This window comes from Saccopteryx leptura, chromosome 2 (assembly GCF_036850995.1).
Source record: "Saccopteryx leptura isolate mSacLep1 chromosome 2, mSacLep1_pri_phased_curated, whole genome shotgun sequence".
NCBI classification, from domain to species: domain Eukaryota; kingdom Metazoa; phylum Chordata; class Mammalia; order Chiroptera; family Emballonuridae; genus Saccopteryx; species Saccopteryx leptura.
Genome location: NC_089504.1, coordinates 355,372,019 through 355,389,076, shown reverse-complemented (window position 1 = coordinate 355,389,076; position 17,058 = coordinate 355,372,019). Strand labels below are relative to the sequence as shown.

Below are 17,058 nucleotides of genomic sequence, written 5' to 3'. Positions count from 1 at the left end.
ATTTCTTTCCAAGGAAAGAGCCCACATCAGATGCCAAGAAATGGAAATCTACATTTTGCTCTAATGAATGTCTGCTTTGGTTAGCTGGCACGCAACCCCCGCATGCTCCCAGCCACCAACCACCCTGTCTGCTCCGTCTCTAAATATACAGTATTAGCTTACATGGCAAATTTAAATTGCAATACCCACTGAGATTTTCCTCCCCCTTCTATTTTCATTCCATTTGGCAATAATGATATCAAGAGTAATAACCCGTACGGGACTAATGTCAAGACAGTAATTCTGCTGTCTCCAACTCCGTTTTTTGGTGTGTTTTTTTTTGTTTTTGTTTTTTTCTAAAGTGGGTCAGTCAGTCATTTCATACTTCATCCCTTCTTCCCTCGATTTTCATCCCTCAGTCTTACTTTCTGAACCTTTCAAAACACAACAATTTAAGGTGCTTCTTGGTTCAAATGCTTTTTCTAAAAATGCTGGACATTTTTCTTCCCCTGGAAAAGTCAGTTCGTTCACGAATGGATTGGAGGCTTAAGTTCTAGTTAAATGATTTTCAAATTCCCTTGTGCCCCCCTCCCTCCAGATTTATTTTAAAATATGGAAACTCCCTTGTTTAGGTGCCATGACAGTTTAAGTTAGGTCCCGTCTTCCACGCTGGTCCCTGCGGGGCCAAGGAGCACAGCCCGTCAGAAGGAAGGCTCGCCGGTCCCGGAGGCGGGTAAACCGGGTGGAATCTCCCGATTCCAAGCGCAGCTGTTTGCACTGACAGGGTCTCTGCTCCGTAACATGAGAAGAGAGCGTAGGGTCCACCTTGCAGTAGTTTGGTGAGGATTGAATGAGAGCCCTGGACCCGTCTCCGTTTCACCCCTCAGAAGACACATACCCGTTAGTTCGGGCTCCATACTCCTTAGCTGGCGGGTGGCATGGCCAGGTCTCTAACACAGCGTATGACTCTTCGCGTCCTGCTCATTTCCTTCAACCACAGTGTTTTCTATTGGGAAGGAAGGCCAGAGCTCGGTGGCCCCTGGGTGGTGTGGGGAAGCTGTGGTGAACCCCAGGGACGGGACTGGCACGGCTGCCTCCTGCATACTGTTCCCTGCGGGCAGGAATGGAGACGCCACTTCTCTTTGCCTCAGGCTTCTTCTGTGTCCAGTGAGTGAGTTCTTGAACTTCTTTTTAGCTTATCTGAGGTTTCAAAGACTTGTTAAGAAAAGCACCCTTGTGGGCACAGAGGAGAGATGCTCACTAAATACCGTTGAGGCACTGTGACTAGTGGCGTAAGGGTGCTCAGACAGGACAGACTAGGAAAGGGCTTTCATTGGGGAATTTGGAAATAACTGAATGTTAAGTGGCCCTTGGATTATCTGCAGTGTCCCTGGTGGCTGGGCACCGTGGGAATAGACGTTGTTCTCATGGATTCCCTAAGGACGTTATGAGTTTGTTCCCCTTGTTGGATAACTATGTCTGAAGTCGAGCGATGCTGTTTGCCCGAGTCAGACTCCTGGGTGGCTGACCGACTACCTGGCCCTGGACACGCTAACGAGCGTTGATACTACCGTCAGTGCATGGGGAGACGAGAGGGACCCGGCTCCCTCGGCTGAGCCCTGTGACATCAGAGGCGAGCCCAAGCCGATGACTTTATAATACGTTAGAAAATTGCTAATGAGAAATTGCAGGCCGAGTGAGCACCAGACACGATGCCAAGGTTTTTGGAAAGAATGAGTTTTTCTCATAGATGTTTGGAAGGTTCTGACGACTACATAAAATAGGAGACTTTAGGGATGAGGGAGAAAATTGAAAATATATTAAGAAATCAGGAACCTGACAGGAATCAGCTTCATGTGGTAGGAAAAGAGCAGACTGCCACATAATACAGTTCACTGTTCTGGTGAGGAGACACTTCGGTTGCGACACAATGCAGAGCTTACATTTGCCGGTGATATCGGGGCTTTCTTGATCGTAACTCAGACGAGCCTGTCTGGGTCCTTTTCTCTTATTATGTACCATACCGTATAACATAAGTCTATAAAAACACATTAAGGCCTTTTGTAAAAATATTTAAAAAAATGTTTTATAGCTTACTGGAACATATTACCTGCTTTCCAGTTATTCTGTCATGTTAGAATACATTGTCTTCTAGTAAATATTTGAAGGTTACATCACAATGTCGTCCTCTGTTTGTAAACAGAACCGGGGTGTTTTTATAGTGTTCTTTCCAAGTGACATGGGGTGTCTGCAGCAACTGTAAGGGCACGTTGCCTCTCGGCTCTTGGTCAGATACCCTCCCAGCCCGTTGGCTGTTTTAGAAAGCCCTGCCATTTTGTTATGTTAATTACGAAGTAGTGAGCGACTCCTCCCGTCTTGGAGGGAGCTCTTCCAATGGGCTGTGAAGGCGAGTGTCTGAGTAGAATCTGTCTGTAGCACCAGACCCTCCGGTGTTTATAAATGCACCCATACACAGGTCAGAACTTGCATGGGGTGTGCGTCTGGAGTGGGTTCCTCCCTGGACTACCTTCAGGGGAGCTGAGTCTAGAGTTTTTTTTCTTTTTTCTTTTCTTTTCTGTCTCTTCTAACCCTTTATCTCCAATAATATACCCTCCACCACTTTTATTTTCTTCCTGGACAGAGATTGGTTCTCTTAGTATCTTAATGTTGCAATATTCTCAAGTTTTGAGAATATTTCTGACAGGTCTCCAGTGAGAAAGGTATCCTAGTAAGACTAGGATAACGAAACCCTAAATGCGAGGAGAGGCAGGAGCCTGAGAAATCTTTGGTGTCAGTGGTCCAAGGCTCTGCAGGACCCGGGTGAGCTGTCTGAATCTGCCAGCGGTGGGAGTCAGGCATGGCTGACTGGCTCTCAGCCTGCTTGTCTGCTGGAGAGAGGGGCGCTTGTTACCCCAGCTCTCGATAGCAGGTCTTGAGCAGTCTGGGCTTGAATCCTGGATTAGCCTCATGCCTGCGTTATTACCTCGGGCAGGGCAGCATTCTTTCTGAATCCCAAATTTCCTTATTATTAGAGGAGGAAGAGGAGGATGGTTTGGACTTGACTTCAGTGCTTGCTAGCTTGGTGCTCTATGTAGGTAGGTATGTGCCTCTATGTTCATAGTTATCTCATCAGTAAAGTGGGTCTAAGAAGAAAATCCACCTCAATAGGTTTGTTAGGAAGATTCATTTTGTTACTCTGAAAAGTTCTTAGGTGAACGCACAGCACATGCGTCTTATGAATGTTAGCTCTGATGTTCCCGGTGATGCTGTTGATGGTGATGCTGTTTGTCCAGGAGACGGGAGCAGTGATGACTGACAGTTGGGAGGGTTAAGTGAGCCACTGAATGTGAATGCCCATAACATACCACCGATTCTTCACTGGTCCTGGGTAAAGGGTTGTTATAAAGCCGGGAAAATACACAAACATAGAAAAGGAAACTCATACCCTAACTATCCACTATTAAACTTGGATAGTTCTACGCAGACATGCCTATCTAATTATAGTCAAACTCGCAGTTTCAATGTTATATAGAAACATTTGCATTTTTTTAAACATGAAGTTTATACTGCAAGAATTTCTTCGATATACTGAATGATTTTTTAAAACACCATTTCTGAGTGGTTACATTTTGTTCGATGGTATAGAGACTCTCCTGTACTTTATTTAACCACTGAGTTAATTTTGAATATTTTTTCTCTCCACTGCCCATGATATTACACTATATCAATATATTGCTGCACTGCACATCTGTGTCCATATTTGTTTGTCTGTATCTGTTTTCTTAGGTTAGATTCCTATATGTATAATTATGGAATAGAAGAAAAATGAATGTTCTTAGAGTAGTGGATATAGATGGCACACAGGAGAAGTGACCTGTGTTGAAGGTACACAGGAGAACTATCTGCTTCTCCACCTATCCCTCTCCCCCTTCTCTCTCTCTTTCTCTCTTTCTTTCCCACAGCCATGGCTCCATTGGCTCTAGTACATTGGCCCCAGGCACTAGGGATGGCTCTGTGGAGCCTCTGCCTCAGGTGCTAAAAATAGCTCAGTTGCAAGCATGGCCCCAGGTGGGCAAAAAGGATGTAGCATCCTTATAATATGCTCACAAGAAGCATATTATATCATTTTTAACTATCACATTAATGATGATCTAAAAAGAAATTACAATACAATTTAGAGCAGTAGACTCCTTGATGCAGGGAAAATCTATCATATGGTATGTTTGGGGATTTTTTTTCTGCTTAATTAAATTTTCCGGTTAATAGAGGGTTACCAAATATATTAGGGCATCAATTATTAGTCTTCAAATAATTAGAAGAGGCTTTTCTGCCACCAGTATACATGTAATAGGTTCTATTTGTGGCAGAGTATGGCAGAGTGCCTGCTAGGAAGAAAGCTTTTCCTTTGACAGCATGTAAGACGTGTAGACTCCTGTTGAGGAAGGGGTGGTGAGAGCTAAAACGGACGGTACGTCCCTGGGCCAGCCCCACGAAAGCCCTGCGTAAGGATGTGAGCAGACCCAATCTACAGCTGCTGACTCGACACTCAGGGAGTTTAAGCAAGTGTTGAAGGCCGTACAGCTAATAAAAAGTATAATGGCTATCAAATTTGGTTTCGCTGGTTACAAATTCTCTCTCCTTCCATTCCACTGAGTTGCTCCCCGGGGAACATCTGCAGAGGGGTCGTTCATTATGTGGCCCAGATGCTGCCCTGCGCTCGTCTTGACCAGTGGGGAGAGGACACAGATGGCAGGCGCGTCCCGCGGATGGAGCTGGGGCTTGTTCCCAGCCTTGAGGGAGCTCACAGCCACCACTTACTAGAAGGAGAGGCACAGGCTGGCGTCGTGGTCTGAGCAGGTCCCCATCCTTTCATGTTATAAGCCGAGACTCGAACAAAATACTGCTGGCCCTGCGAAGTATCAAAATAGAGAGAAGAATGCGTCAGGAATTCCAGTGAGTCACTCTTACCCCAGAAGCAGATTCCTGTGTCTGATGAACTCATTTATCCCTTAGGCACGAACTACCCCACGCCCCATACTTTAGCTTCCTAGCTTTCATGACTATTATGTTTGCATATAATAATAAATATGTTGGGGATGCTCTTTTGATTTCTTTGTGCTTTCTTCCCCCCCCCCCCCAATATAGAATATCATCATTATTTTTTTCTGGCCTTTCTAAAACACACACACACACACACACACACACACACATATATATATATATATACCATTTTTAAAAAGTGGTGCCCTAGGCAGTTGGCTCAGTGGTAGAGCACAGCTCAGTGTGTGGATGTCCCAGGTTTGATTTCCAGTCAGTCACACAGGAGAAGTGACCACCTGTTTCTCCACCCCTCCTACAACCCCCTCTCTCTTTCTCTTTCTTTCCCATGGCCATCGCTCCATTGGTTCGAGCACATCAGCCCTGGGCACTGAGAATGGCTCTGTGGAGCCTCTGCCTCAGGTGCTGAAAATAGCTCAGTTACAAGCATGGCCCCAGATGGGCAGAGCATCGGCCCCAGATGGGGGTTGCCAGGTAGATCTCAGTCAGGGGACATGTGGGAGTCTATCTCTCCTCCTCTCACTTAGAAAAAGAAGATAAAAAAGTCACAGTTCTATAAGGTTTCCCCCAAAAAGAACAATTACTTATCCTCCCCTCTTTTTCCTTATCTTTTCTCTAGAGACAAGCACCATCCCGGTTTTTAGCTGATGAACTTGCTTAATAAAATTACCACGTTATCATGAATGTCTTTTCAGATTAGTAATGAGAAGTCTGCTTCATTCGTTCGGGGCTGTGTAGTACTCCACAGCGGGGCAGATATAGTCGTGCATTTAACCTTCCCTGGTGCCCACTTACACTGTTCTGACACTTTGGTCCCAATAAATAATGCTGCAATAAAGATGGCTTATACCCTCTAATGTCTTATGGCATTATGCATCAAGGAGTGACTTTTGTCTGCTTTTATAATGTTTTCAAGTGTTTTGAATAGTTTTATGTTTTTGCTTTGTGGACTTTTCCCTTTGTCCTGGTGAACCCACACGGGCGTTTTGGAAGCCAGCCATGGATGAAACATTGCTTGCAAAAATTGGAAAATGGTGTCTGAAGTTAAAAAAAAAAAAAAAAAAAAGGTAATCTTTGCAGAGAGCCTTTGCTAGGGGTTTAATAATATTGGCCTTACCATATTATTAAGTTAAATTATTTTAACATTAAAAATGGATTTTTATTAAAAAATGGGTTTCTCCGTACGTCCATGTTATGGGGATTCTGCAGAGTGTAAATCTACTTCTAGGCTTTTATGTGATTAGGATACTGTCTGCGTCGTTCTCCCTGGACGGCCAAGTGGAAAAACTTAATTCCTATAAAAATTAGTTCAAATATTAGAGAAACTCTCTATGGAGAGTTTTCCATTTTTATCACCATATCGCTTTTTCTCCTCAAGCAGTGGGCATTCCCGAGGGCTCTCCGAGGGCCCTCTCCCGACAGGAGAGCTTCAGGGTGGGAGTCGGTGTTCGGCAGATAGCATCGCCGGGGCCCACCCACTCCGGGCTTTGTTTGTTCTGGTAATCCACAGTTTCGGAGTCTGGTGTAGACGTGTGATTAGAACTAAAAGTCAAGTTTCTGTGGTGGCGACCCAACCGCCAAGAATTCTATTAGAAATAAGCTGCTGCAAACTTGGAGGGATGCCATCTAATGCAGATTTTTAATGCTGGGTTTCAGGATTATACTTTATACATAACTATTTTAATCGACTGACCTTTTAGGAAAACAATAATAATAATAACAACGAAATTCTCCCTTTACCTCTCACACGGGAAGGTCCTAAGCTATTCATTATTTGAATTGGGCCCCCAAAATAAAAAAAGGTACAGATTGGATTTAAGTTTACTTAAACATGTTTTTTTTTTTTTTCTTTTCAAAGAAAATGACTTAGATGATTCAATTTTTGCTGTATTTTAATTGTCTGAGGAAATCTAGGGTTTGTTCCAGTCTAAACTGATAGGCTAGGTGTTTTTATATTTTGCATTTCGTGTGCTTACATGGTTTATAGTTCTATAAATAATTACTGTTTAGATTGGTTAAACAAACAAGCACAGTGTGTTCCCGCTTTTCACTCACAGTTTAAACTGGTTCAGGTTACTGAGAAATAGAGCACCACCATATATAGTTTCTTTTCTGTGAAAGCAGATTTAGACAGATTTTTTTTTTTCTTTTTTAATCAAGGGAAAAGGATTTCTCTCAGGAAATTGTGTGACTCCAATTGATGACTGATCTCAGCCAGGCTGTGGGGCTGAGGGTTAGATGAGGCTGTTATTTTTACCAGCAGACAGGGAGTCAGAATTGGATCTCTCAGAGCCTTTGATCCCCCCGGCCGATTAGACTGGGATCCAGAAAGCAGCAGCTTTCGGGGCTTCCGGGAGGCCAGTCTTCTTCTGATCTCCGTAGAACATGGCAGCTTACAAAGTGGTTCATACTGTCTGCTCACTCCTCCATGGGCTTCGGACCACGGATACCAGACATAGCACACTTAGCGAGTAGCAGTTGCCGCCGGAGGACTGGGTGGTTGGCAGTGGCTCCCAGACTAGGCATTTGCTACCCAAATCCCAGCACAGATATCAGGGGCGGGGGAATGGGAGGTCTAAGGATCTGGCATGTACCGTGGTAAGCCCTGTAATCGTGCATCTCAAGGTCTGCAGGTTTTCCATGATGATTTCTCCAGCCAAAGGACAAAAGTCTTTAGACATGCTCCATTCCACTGGATAAGAGAGGGGAAAGAAGGAGGGAGGGAGGGAGGGAGAGAGAGAGAGAGAGAGAGAGAGAGAGAGAGAGAGAGAGAGCATGAATGAAATTGTCATCAAAAAGCGTCATAGACACTCTAGTATACTCTCTCCAAAATAGTGAGTTTACCCTCTTTTTCCTATACCGACACATCTAACATTCTCCTTGACATAAGTTAGTGTCCAAGTTCACAATTATTATTATTATTATTATTATTATTATTTTTGTATTTTTCTGAAGCTGGAAACGGGGATAGACAGTCAGACAGACTCCCGCATGCACCCGACCAGGATCCACCCGGCACACCCACCAGGGGTGACGCTCTGCCCACCAGGGGGAGATGCTCTGCCCCTCCGGGGCGTCGCTCTGCTGCGACCAGAGCCACTCCAGCGCCTGGGGCAGAGGCCAAGGAGCCATCCCCAGCGCCCAGGCCATCTTTGCTCCAATGGAGCCTTGGCTGTGGAAGGGGAAGAGAGAGACAGAGAGGAAGGAGAGGGGAAGGGGTGGAGAAGCAGATGGGCGCCTCTCCTGTGTGCCCTGGCCGGGAATCGAACCCGGGACTTCTGCACGCCAGGCCGACGCTCTACCACTGAGCCAACCGGCCAGGGCTACAATTATTTTTTAAAATGAGAGCAAAACATGTAATTATTCAACAGTGATTAATATCCCTTAAATGTTTGGATGTGTGTGTATGTGTGTAGACACACACATGCTCAGGCACATTATTACATATAAAATTTATTGTATATAGCAGATTAATTATTACGCATGCGAAGTGAAGGGTTTGTTAGAACATTACATTCTATGCACTCCCCAAGTGACACGTATTTCACTCTTCAACTGAAAATGCTATTGCAAGGTCCAGTTGACATTCTCATTCCAAATAAAGAAGGCTTCTTTCATTTCTTTGCACAAAATCTGACAGCTCCTGCTTCTGGAATCGTTCTCTTCCTTTAGTGTCTCAGACGTCACTCCCTGGCTCTCCGGCTTCCTGACGTCACCTCCCAGGCTTTTTTTGTTGACTTGTCTTCTGCCCAAGAGTTCGGGATTTGTGACCGACCTCTTCACCGCTCCCCCAGCCCCCCGACACCCCGAAAGTGGGCATTCATTCAAAGTTAAATTGAACACCCCAATTCTAACAACACCCCATTCAACTGTGAGACTGCGTTCTTGCATAACAGTTTTCACTGGCTGGAAAAAACCCCACCACCACCACGATCAGGAAAGATCAATTTTGCATCATTGGTAAAAAGCATTTTAAGTGAGAGTTTACCTGTGGCAGGAATTCAGGCAATCCTGCACGAGGCGGAAGCTTAAGTCACACGGAAGACTAGGCCTGTACGTTTCTCACCCTCGCGATGACAAGCTACAGAGCTGAAGGGTTAAATTCTATTTTCTATGACTTCAAAACTGAGCCAGGCCGCCCCTAAATTCGGCTGCCCTGGAGTCACAGAACGCTTCTGCTTCAGAGCTGCCCCTCCATCCTCCGCCTCTCCTCATTATTCTCCTGGGGACTGGCCTCTCTTCAGTCTCTCGGAATTGCTCCGTTCCAGTGTCGCAAAGCCTCGTCTCGGGAAGTCCCGGCCCATTGGCCTGCCCTAGTTTTTCGCAACCTTCTTGCCCCTCGGTTTTACTTGCACCGTCCCTTCTGCTTCTCCTACCTCCTGACCACCCCCTTCCAGGCTTTCCCTCGTTCCCCTCTTTCTTCTTCCTTTGATGGGATGTTTCTTGGGGGTTTGGCTTTTTTTTTTTTTTTTTTTTTTTTTTTTTTTTTTTAACTCATGCTTGCCACAGGGAGTGACCTTACCCACTTTTATGGCTCCAACTATGACGGTTGAAGCTGTAGTTCTAGGTATAGCTTCTTTCTGGAGCTTTAACCGCCTCCCATCAATCTCCACTTCACCCGGGCATTCCCTAAGGGCTGGTCCTGGCCAAAGGATGTTACTCTGCTAGTCTTCTCAGTTGTAGTTCCTGACATGGACACATATCCACTCCCCCGACCCTGAATCTCGTAGCATGCTTGTCTCCTCTTTCCCCCCAGTTCCTCACAATGAGTTGATTACTCAACCCGGTAGGTTCTACTTTCAAAATGCTTCCCATAAGCTCCCCTCTCCCCTCACATGGAAAGTAGTCTACAACACGAGCACTGGCTCTGCAGGTGACGGAAAGTGCTCTACGGCACGAGCATTGGCTCTGCAGGTGACAGAAAGTGCTCTACAACACGAGCATTGGCTCTGCAGGTGAATTTCATAGGCCTGATAGATCAGCTGATCAGCTCTCCGGCTTCATGTTTCTGTTCTCCTTCTCATCCTAATCCTCTTAACAATAGCCTGAATTACAGTTTTAAAAATACAGCCCTATTGGCCCTGGCTGGTTGGCTCAGTGGTAGAGCATTGGCCTGGCGTGCAGGAGTCCCGGGTTCGATTCCCGGCCAGGGCACACAGGAGAAGCGCCCATCTGCTTCTCCACCCCTCCCCCTCTCCTTCCTCTCTGTCTCTCTCTTCCCCTCCTGCAGCCAAGGCTCCATTGGAGCAAAGTTGGCCCAGGCGCTGGGGATGGCTCTATAGCCTCTGCCTCAGGTGCTAGAATGGCTCTGGTTGCAACAGAGCAACAGAGCAACACCCCAAATGGGCAGAGCATTGCCCCCTGGTGGGCATGCCGGGTGGATCCCGGTTGGGTGCATGTGGGAGTCTGTCTGACTGCCTCCCCGTTTCTAACTTCAGAAAAATACAAAAAAAAAAAATACAGCCCTATTTATTTTATTCCTCCACTTAAAGTCTTTCATAGTGCTTTCAGAATAAAATGAATTGACACCTTCATAATTTGGTCCCAACCCTACCCTGATCTCCTCACCTCCCTCCATTTCCCAAAACCAAGTCCTTGTTAGGCAAGTCCCTGTTACCTGATCATTGTGAGTTCTTTTCTGTCTCTGTCTTTTGCTTGCCTTCCAACCTTTGCTTGATGAAACCCTGCTAATCCTTTAAGACCGAGCAAAGGCAACTCAAAATTCCTCAGGAGTAAACACACCTGTTTTTGCGCTCCTAAAGCTCTTCATTCATATAAAACAACATTTATTAAACACATATTATGCTTTCTTGCATGTGTCTGTCTTAATAATAGATCGTGAGAAACTTCAGAATAGGAGCTGTGTGCATGGTGCATAGAAGGTGCTTGCTGAAATTTCACACACACACACACACACACACACACACACACACACACACACAGAATTGACGTTTTTTTCCCAACATAAAAATATTTTCTTCCATGTGCATTTTCTCCTTCTTTAGTCTGTTGCCCTTTGAACATCTCCAGCATATTATAAAATCCAATTAGAATCAATGATCACAGTCATGATACATCAACTCTCAAATCAAGTCTCTACCTCTTTGTAAATGTGTATTCTAAAAGATATATACATATGTTTACAAATATATCTTATATATGTATGTGTGTAAAATTCTTTTTCAAAATATTTTATTCTGCTTATTATGAACTACTAGTTCTCGAAGAAGTCGTCTCTGAAAGTCAAATTAGAGAGGGTTTGTATAATTAGAGAATAATCTTGTGTATCATTTTTATTAAAGAAAAAAGGGAATCATTGAGGAAGTTACCACAAACAAAACAGAATGAATATCAGTAGCAAATGTGTAAAGACATCTAGAAAGAGGAAAGAAAATTCTGGAAACAGTAATAACCTGGATTGCCATTGAGACATGTGTGACCTGCTGACATCAGGAAGCTCCAGGTTCAAGGCTGAGAATTACAGGCCTGTGATTCCAGGCTGGGGCACCAGGGTGACGTTTCAGAGGAAGAGTTAGGGAGCAGGGCGGTGGTGGGATTCAGCTGGGTCGCTCCACTTCAGCAGAACCGATACCTAATATTTTGTGGAGTATGGCAAACTCGTTGTTAAAATGGTCTTGTAATCAAGGTTCTCTCTAAGGTGAGCACCTGGGCAGCTGCCCAATGTGGAAACCACAAATTTACATTGCTTACTCTTTTTTAACATTTATCTGTGCAACAGTGTATTCTAAGCACCAGTAGTCATGTTCATTCCATCCATAGGTGAAAAAGATTGCAAGTGAGGACGCCAATCAAGAAGCAATACGGGGCCTGGCAGGTTGGCTCAGTGGTAGAGCGTCGGCCTGGCGTGCAGGAGTCCCGGGTTCGATTCCCGGCCAGGGCACACAGGAGAAGCGCCCATCTGCTTCTCCACCCCTCCCCCTCTCCTTCCTCTCTCTCTCTTCCCCTCCTGGCAGCCAAGGCTCCATTGGAGCAAAGTTGGCCCGGGCGCTGAGGATGGCTCTGTGGCCTCTGCCTCAGGCGCTAGAATGGCTCTGGTTGCGGCAGAGCTACACCCCAGATGGGCAAAGCATCGCCCCCTGGTGGGCGTGCCAGGTGGATCCCGGTCGGGCACATGCGGGAGTCTGTCTGACTGCCTCCCCGCTTCCAACTTCAGAAAAATACAAAAAAAAAAAGAAAAAAAGAAGCAATACGGAAATATCTTAAATAACACTTTTATTGTTTTTGTCAGGTATTATTTAATATTTTTTATTAATATTTTAAAACTCTTATAACAATCTAGTTTTGTCTACCTCTTTTATTGTTCTTAAGTATTAAACATATGAAATAATAAACTACCTTTCAGTATATATATGTATTTATACTTAAAATGGTTGTTAGGGAAGAGAACTGTTCGTTACAGTATTTGAATCCCACCACTGGATCAGGGGGAACAAAACCAGATTAACTGGCAAGTAATTAATGAAAAGTTGTTTAAAGATGTACTCTTTACACCTTCTGAAAAAATACAATTTATTTTTGAATAAAAATTGTTCATGTTCTATTGTGTGTGTGTGTGTGTGTGTGACAGAGATAGAGAGAGTCAGAGAGAGGGACAGACAGACAGGAAGGAAGAGAAATGAGAAGTATCAATTCTTCGTTGCGGCACCTTAGTTGTTCACTGATTGCTTTCTCATACGTGCCTTGACCAGGGGGCTACAGCAGACTGAGTGACCCCTTGCTCAAGCCAGTGACCTTGGGCTCAAGATGGTGAGCCTTGCTCAAACTTGATGAGCCCGCGCTCAAGCTGGCGACCTCGGGGTCTCGAACCTGGGTCCTCCGCATCCCAGTCCGACGCTCTATCCACTGCGCCACCGCCTGGTCAGGTGTTCATGTTCTATTGAAATATGTTTTTTAAAGCATGTTTCAGGAGGAAAAGAGGGTCTGGCTTCTTGAAAAACAAAACAAAAACATAGGAGGTGGGGGTCCTAAGAATTTAAGTCAAATTAGATCTCACAACAGTGGTTTTCAACCCTTTTACACTTGCAGACCAGTGACCTAGCTGGCTGGAAATGGAAACACTTAACGAATAAAGTTTTATCTTACGTGCGGAACAGCGCAACATGGTACAAGCTGGTGCTTGATTTCTGAATTCCACATGTACAATGCATCGAATACTATATACATTTTTCCGTATGTTTTTTGTCTATTGAACATGATTTGTATGTAAATGCTCTGCACAGTGCAGAAGGTTGTTCAAACAAGCCTACAAGTTTCAAAGCTATCTAAGACAACCTCAGTAGTATTTTCATCGGTGATACGGGCTGAGAAGTGAATTTGACTAAGATCACTGGGTCTAGAATTTTCATACAACATCAGCATGGTTAACTCTTGAGAACCAGCACAAAATTTCTGGCAGTCTGACACCGGTCTGCAGACCCACGGTTGAAAAACGCTGTCTCAACATATGTGGGTTTCAAAGGGGGAAGAGACTAGGAAAAGAGAAGATTCACATGGAAGGAAACAAGGTTCTCCATGTTGGAATGGCTAACCTATTCTGGGGCAACCAAGAGCCATGTTCCTCTGGGAACTTCCCTGGGTTGGTGGGCTCTTCTGACATGTAAACAGGAGCTTCTGGTAATTTAAGGGGTGAGACAGGCAAACAGAGTAAGCACGAGTCACTCTGAGAGCCAACTGGGAATTCTAAGAAGGCAAGTTAGCATGGTTTCTCTGAAATGTTACATGTAGGTATTTTAAAGACCCGATATTAAAACCATGAGAAAATCACATATAAGCCTGCTTTAAATCCCTGAAGGGCTGGAGCCATGTATATGAAGTTTAAAACTACACAAGACTTATAATTTTAAGATAAAGATCAGGCAACTGTTTCTACTTAGGTCCGGGAAATAGAAGCAGGGTTTAATCTTGCGATGGCTCATAGAAGGTGAACATTAGCAAGAAAGGTCCCAGACAAAACCTAGTGTTAGTGGTTCTTAAAAATTGGCTCTGGCTGAAACTGTGATTCACTATATTTAAGTCAAATAACAATGAATATTTCAAATGTGACACTTTGTTATTTTTAACAAATATTTCATTTTTATCTATACTTTAGACATGTAGAATCATTCAGGCAGGAGAGTTCGAGCTGAACACAACCATTTTCCTGAAGTCAGCTATATAACCCAAAGGCTGAATCCACTGGCTGGGTGGCTCAGTGGATAAAACTTTGACCTTTGGTGCACCAGAGGTCATGGGTTCAACCCCTGGTTGGGGCACATATGAGAAGCAATCAGTAAGCACACAACTAAGTGAAACAATGGTTTGATGCTTCTCTCTCTTCTTCTCTTCCTCTCATCAATGGAAAAATTAAAAACATAAATCCTGAAGATCCGGCCTTGTCCCCTAATGTCTTTCATGTGAGGAAAACTGTCACAGAACCAGTGAGAAAGGCAGACAACTCCTGACTACAGGTATTAGGGTGGATAAGCTGAGAACATAGCCCAAAGCACAGGCAGACATCGAGCCTCAGTTGCGGACTGTGTGATTAACACACCCTGCATTGGCTGACAACACCTGTAAGATTCCAGGCCAGTTTTTGAGATGGGAAAACTATTATATATAGACCAAAGGCATAAAGAAAACAACACTGCAACAATGTCCAGTTTCATCCGATTAAAAAATAGACACCAAGCCTGGTATTGTCCAGGTCCTCCTGAAAGTCTCTTCTGTCTCGAAGCCTAGAGTTGTTCTATCCCGGTCACACATCAGGAAGGGTGTGCAGTCAAACCCACCCTCTCGCCTCTCACCGGTCCCTGGACCTGGGGCCCACTGCTTTTGCTGTTTTCCGGTATGCTATCCTCTGTCCCCAAACCTTCTTCCTCCTCGTTTGAACAGTACTGGTACAAGGACCTTCCCTTTCCATAGCATTTGCTGGGTTTCCAAGGGAAGCTCCTTTGCCAGTATTCCCATGGCAATTTTAATATATCTTACATTGCACTTGCTTTACTGTTTTGCATTTATTTTTTTAAGACTTCTGCCTCCCATGTCATCCGTATATGCTCTTTGAGGGCAAGAACCGGGTCGAATCAATACCGGTTTTCAAACCACCTGTCACAGCACCTCGCCCAGGGTCGGTGACTCAGTGCACGCTGGGTAAATCGAATGCCTGATTCTTGACTTTGGAATGTTTCAAGTCTAAGGTGGGCAGGAGTCTGACGCTAGTATGTAAGGAACAAGAGAATAATGTCAGAATAGAAAAAATATGAAAAAGTAGCCAAAAGAGTACAGATGTTGCGTGAGCTGCCCAGTAAGCGGCGGGGGTGGCGATGAATTCCTGGCGTGCAGATTCCCGGCATCCCGGACGCTCCCTTCACTCGCCCCTACCGTCTCTCCGGAACCCCAAAAAACAGAAGTGTATTTCCTGTTCCCTATCAGCACTTCCATGGAACCAAAACAGCATTCTTACTGGCCACACTCACCCCGGCGCCTTAGCTAATGAACGGAATTTGGCTAGACTGCCGAGCCCAGCACCAGAACGTTATGAAACCTTCCCCCATGCATCTAATGGTGCCGTTCCTAACCTTCCAGGCCAACCAGAGCAGGAGCAGGCAAGAGGGAGGGGGGATGGGCGGGGAAGCCCAGGGAGGGATCAAACCCAGTCATTTCCAGCGATGGGAAGATGTGTCTTTCTGAAGCCTGAACCCGCTCAGCGCTTGTGGGTTTTCAAATTGGGAACTGACGTGAACACTCCGGGTCTGGGAATTCTGCTGGGCTCTGGCAGGAGACGAGGTCGGAGCCGCTTGCATTTTTTTTTTTTTTTTAAATTCCCCTGGTAGACCTAGGAGCAGGGGCACGCATTACACTCAAACAAGAATCTTTATTGTTTGCATAGCACACAGTCTTCTACTTAATTAGAAAAACATTTTCCCCCCCAAATTAAATTTCCCTAGAAAAACAATGATTTAAATGAAGGGCAAAAGGCTTTTTTCTTTTCTTTTCTTTTCTTTTTTTTTTTTTGTTTGTTTGACACTAGTAAAGACTTCCTGCACCCACGACTTCTAGATTAAAAGTGAAGTCGGAATTGGAAGGCTGTGTTCAAGTATTTATTGTCAGATTCTGCCGCCCACACAGATAACGTGTGCCTGTCTGTATATACTGTATGCTGCTTAAGTTCTGCCTGCCACGTGCTAGAGACACACAGACACAGGTGGGAAGCAGGGACGTTTAAATATTCAAGTACGTAAGCACCAACAAGTAACCTCAGAATGAGTTAGGTCCACAGTTTGGTCTGTTTGCTTGTCTATTTCTCTCCTAATAGAATAGTTTACCCGATACAGCTCTGACCTGAAATTAGTCTTTCTCTCGACCCCGTTGGCTTGTAAATTGAAAGGTATTATTACCACTTTTATGATTCTATTACTAGCAGGGCTTTCTCTCTTCCCACGCCAAGCATAAAAATGTTTGTTGAATGAATACAAGTCAGTTGTCTGAGGCCCAGCTGCCGCCAGCCTAAGGTCTCCGAGGAGACTCATGGAGCCTCCCCTTTCATGTAGTTATCTGGCCACTTAACCAGGAGCGTCTCCGAACAAAATTCCCTTCAGTCGTGTCTACAGTTTGGGGATGAGGACGGCTCAGTCATCTGTACTGGTGGAGTTCCTAGAAGCACAAATAATCCACAAGCCCCGGGTCAGGTACAAGTCACGATTTTCTTACATTTATAGGATAACTTTCCTTAGCAGCTTTACCCATTGGTTTTCCTAGAACAGTAAGAGTTGGGAAGGTGTCAGATTTATCACAAAATAGAGTGCAAACCCACTTCCCTGTGTCACATCTGAGACTGGGTGAATGAGAGGGTGGTTTGTCGAGGAGGCACGCACAGGGAGAGGTGGACGCCGGAGCGTGGCCCCGACCCACACTGACAGGGGATAACGAGCAGGTGCTGGAGGGGACCCACGTGGCTCCCAAGAGCTGAATGCTAACATTTTGAGAGTGGGAGTGATAGAGCAGAAAAAGGACAAACAAACT

At 45.0% G+C, this 17,058-nt stretch overlaps 1 protein-coding gene across 1 annotated transcript in view; it reads right to left on the bottom strand.

Moving 5' to 3' along the window:
- ANKFN1 (ankyrin repeat and fibronectin type III domain containing 1) overlaps positions 1-17,058 on the bottom strand; it is a 348,145-nt gene that overhangs the window by 71,612 nt on the left and 259,475 nt on the right. The window contains exons 8-9 of the mRNA XM_066366429.1: positions 7,632-7,729; positions 4,798-4,888 (exon numbers count right to left, since the gene is read on the bottom strand). Coding sequence (XP_066222526.1) covers positions 4,798-4,888; positions 7,632-7,729 — 189 coding nt within the window. The remainder of the gene's footprint in view (positions 1-4,797; positions 4,889-7,631; positions 7,730-17,058) is intronic.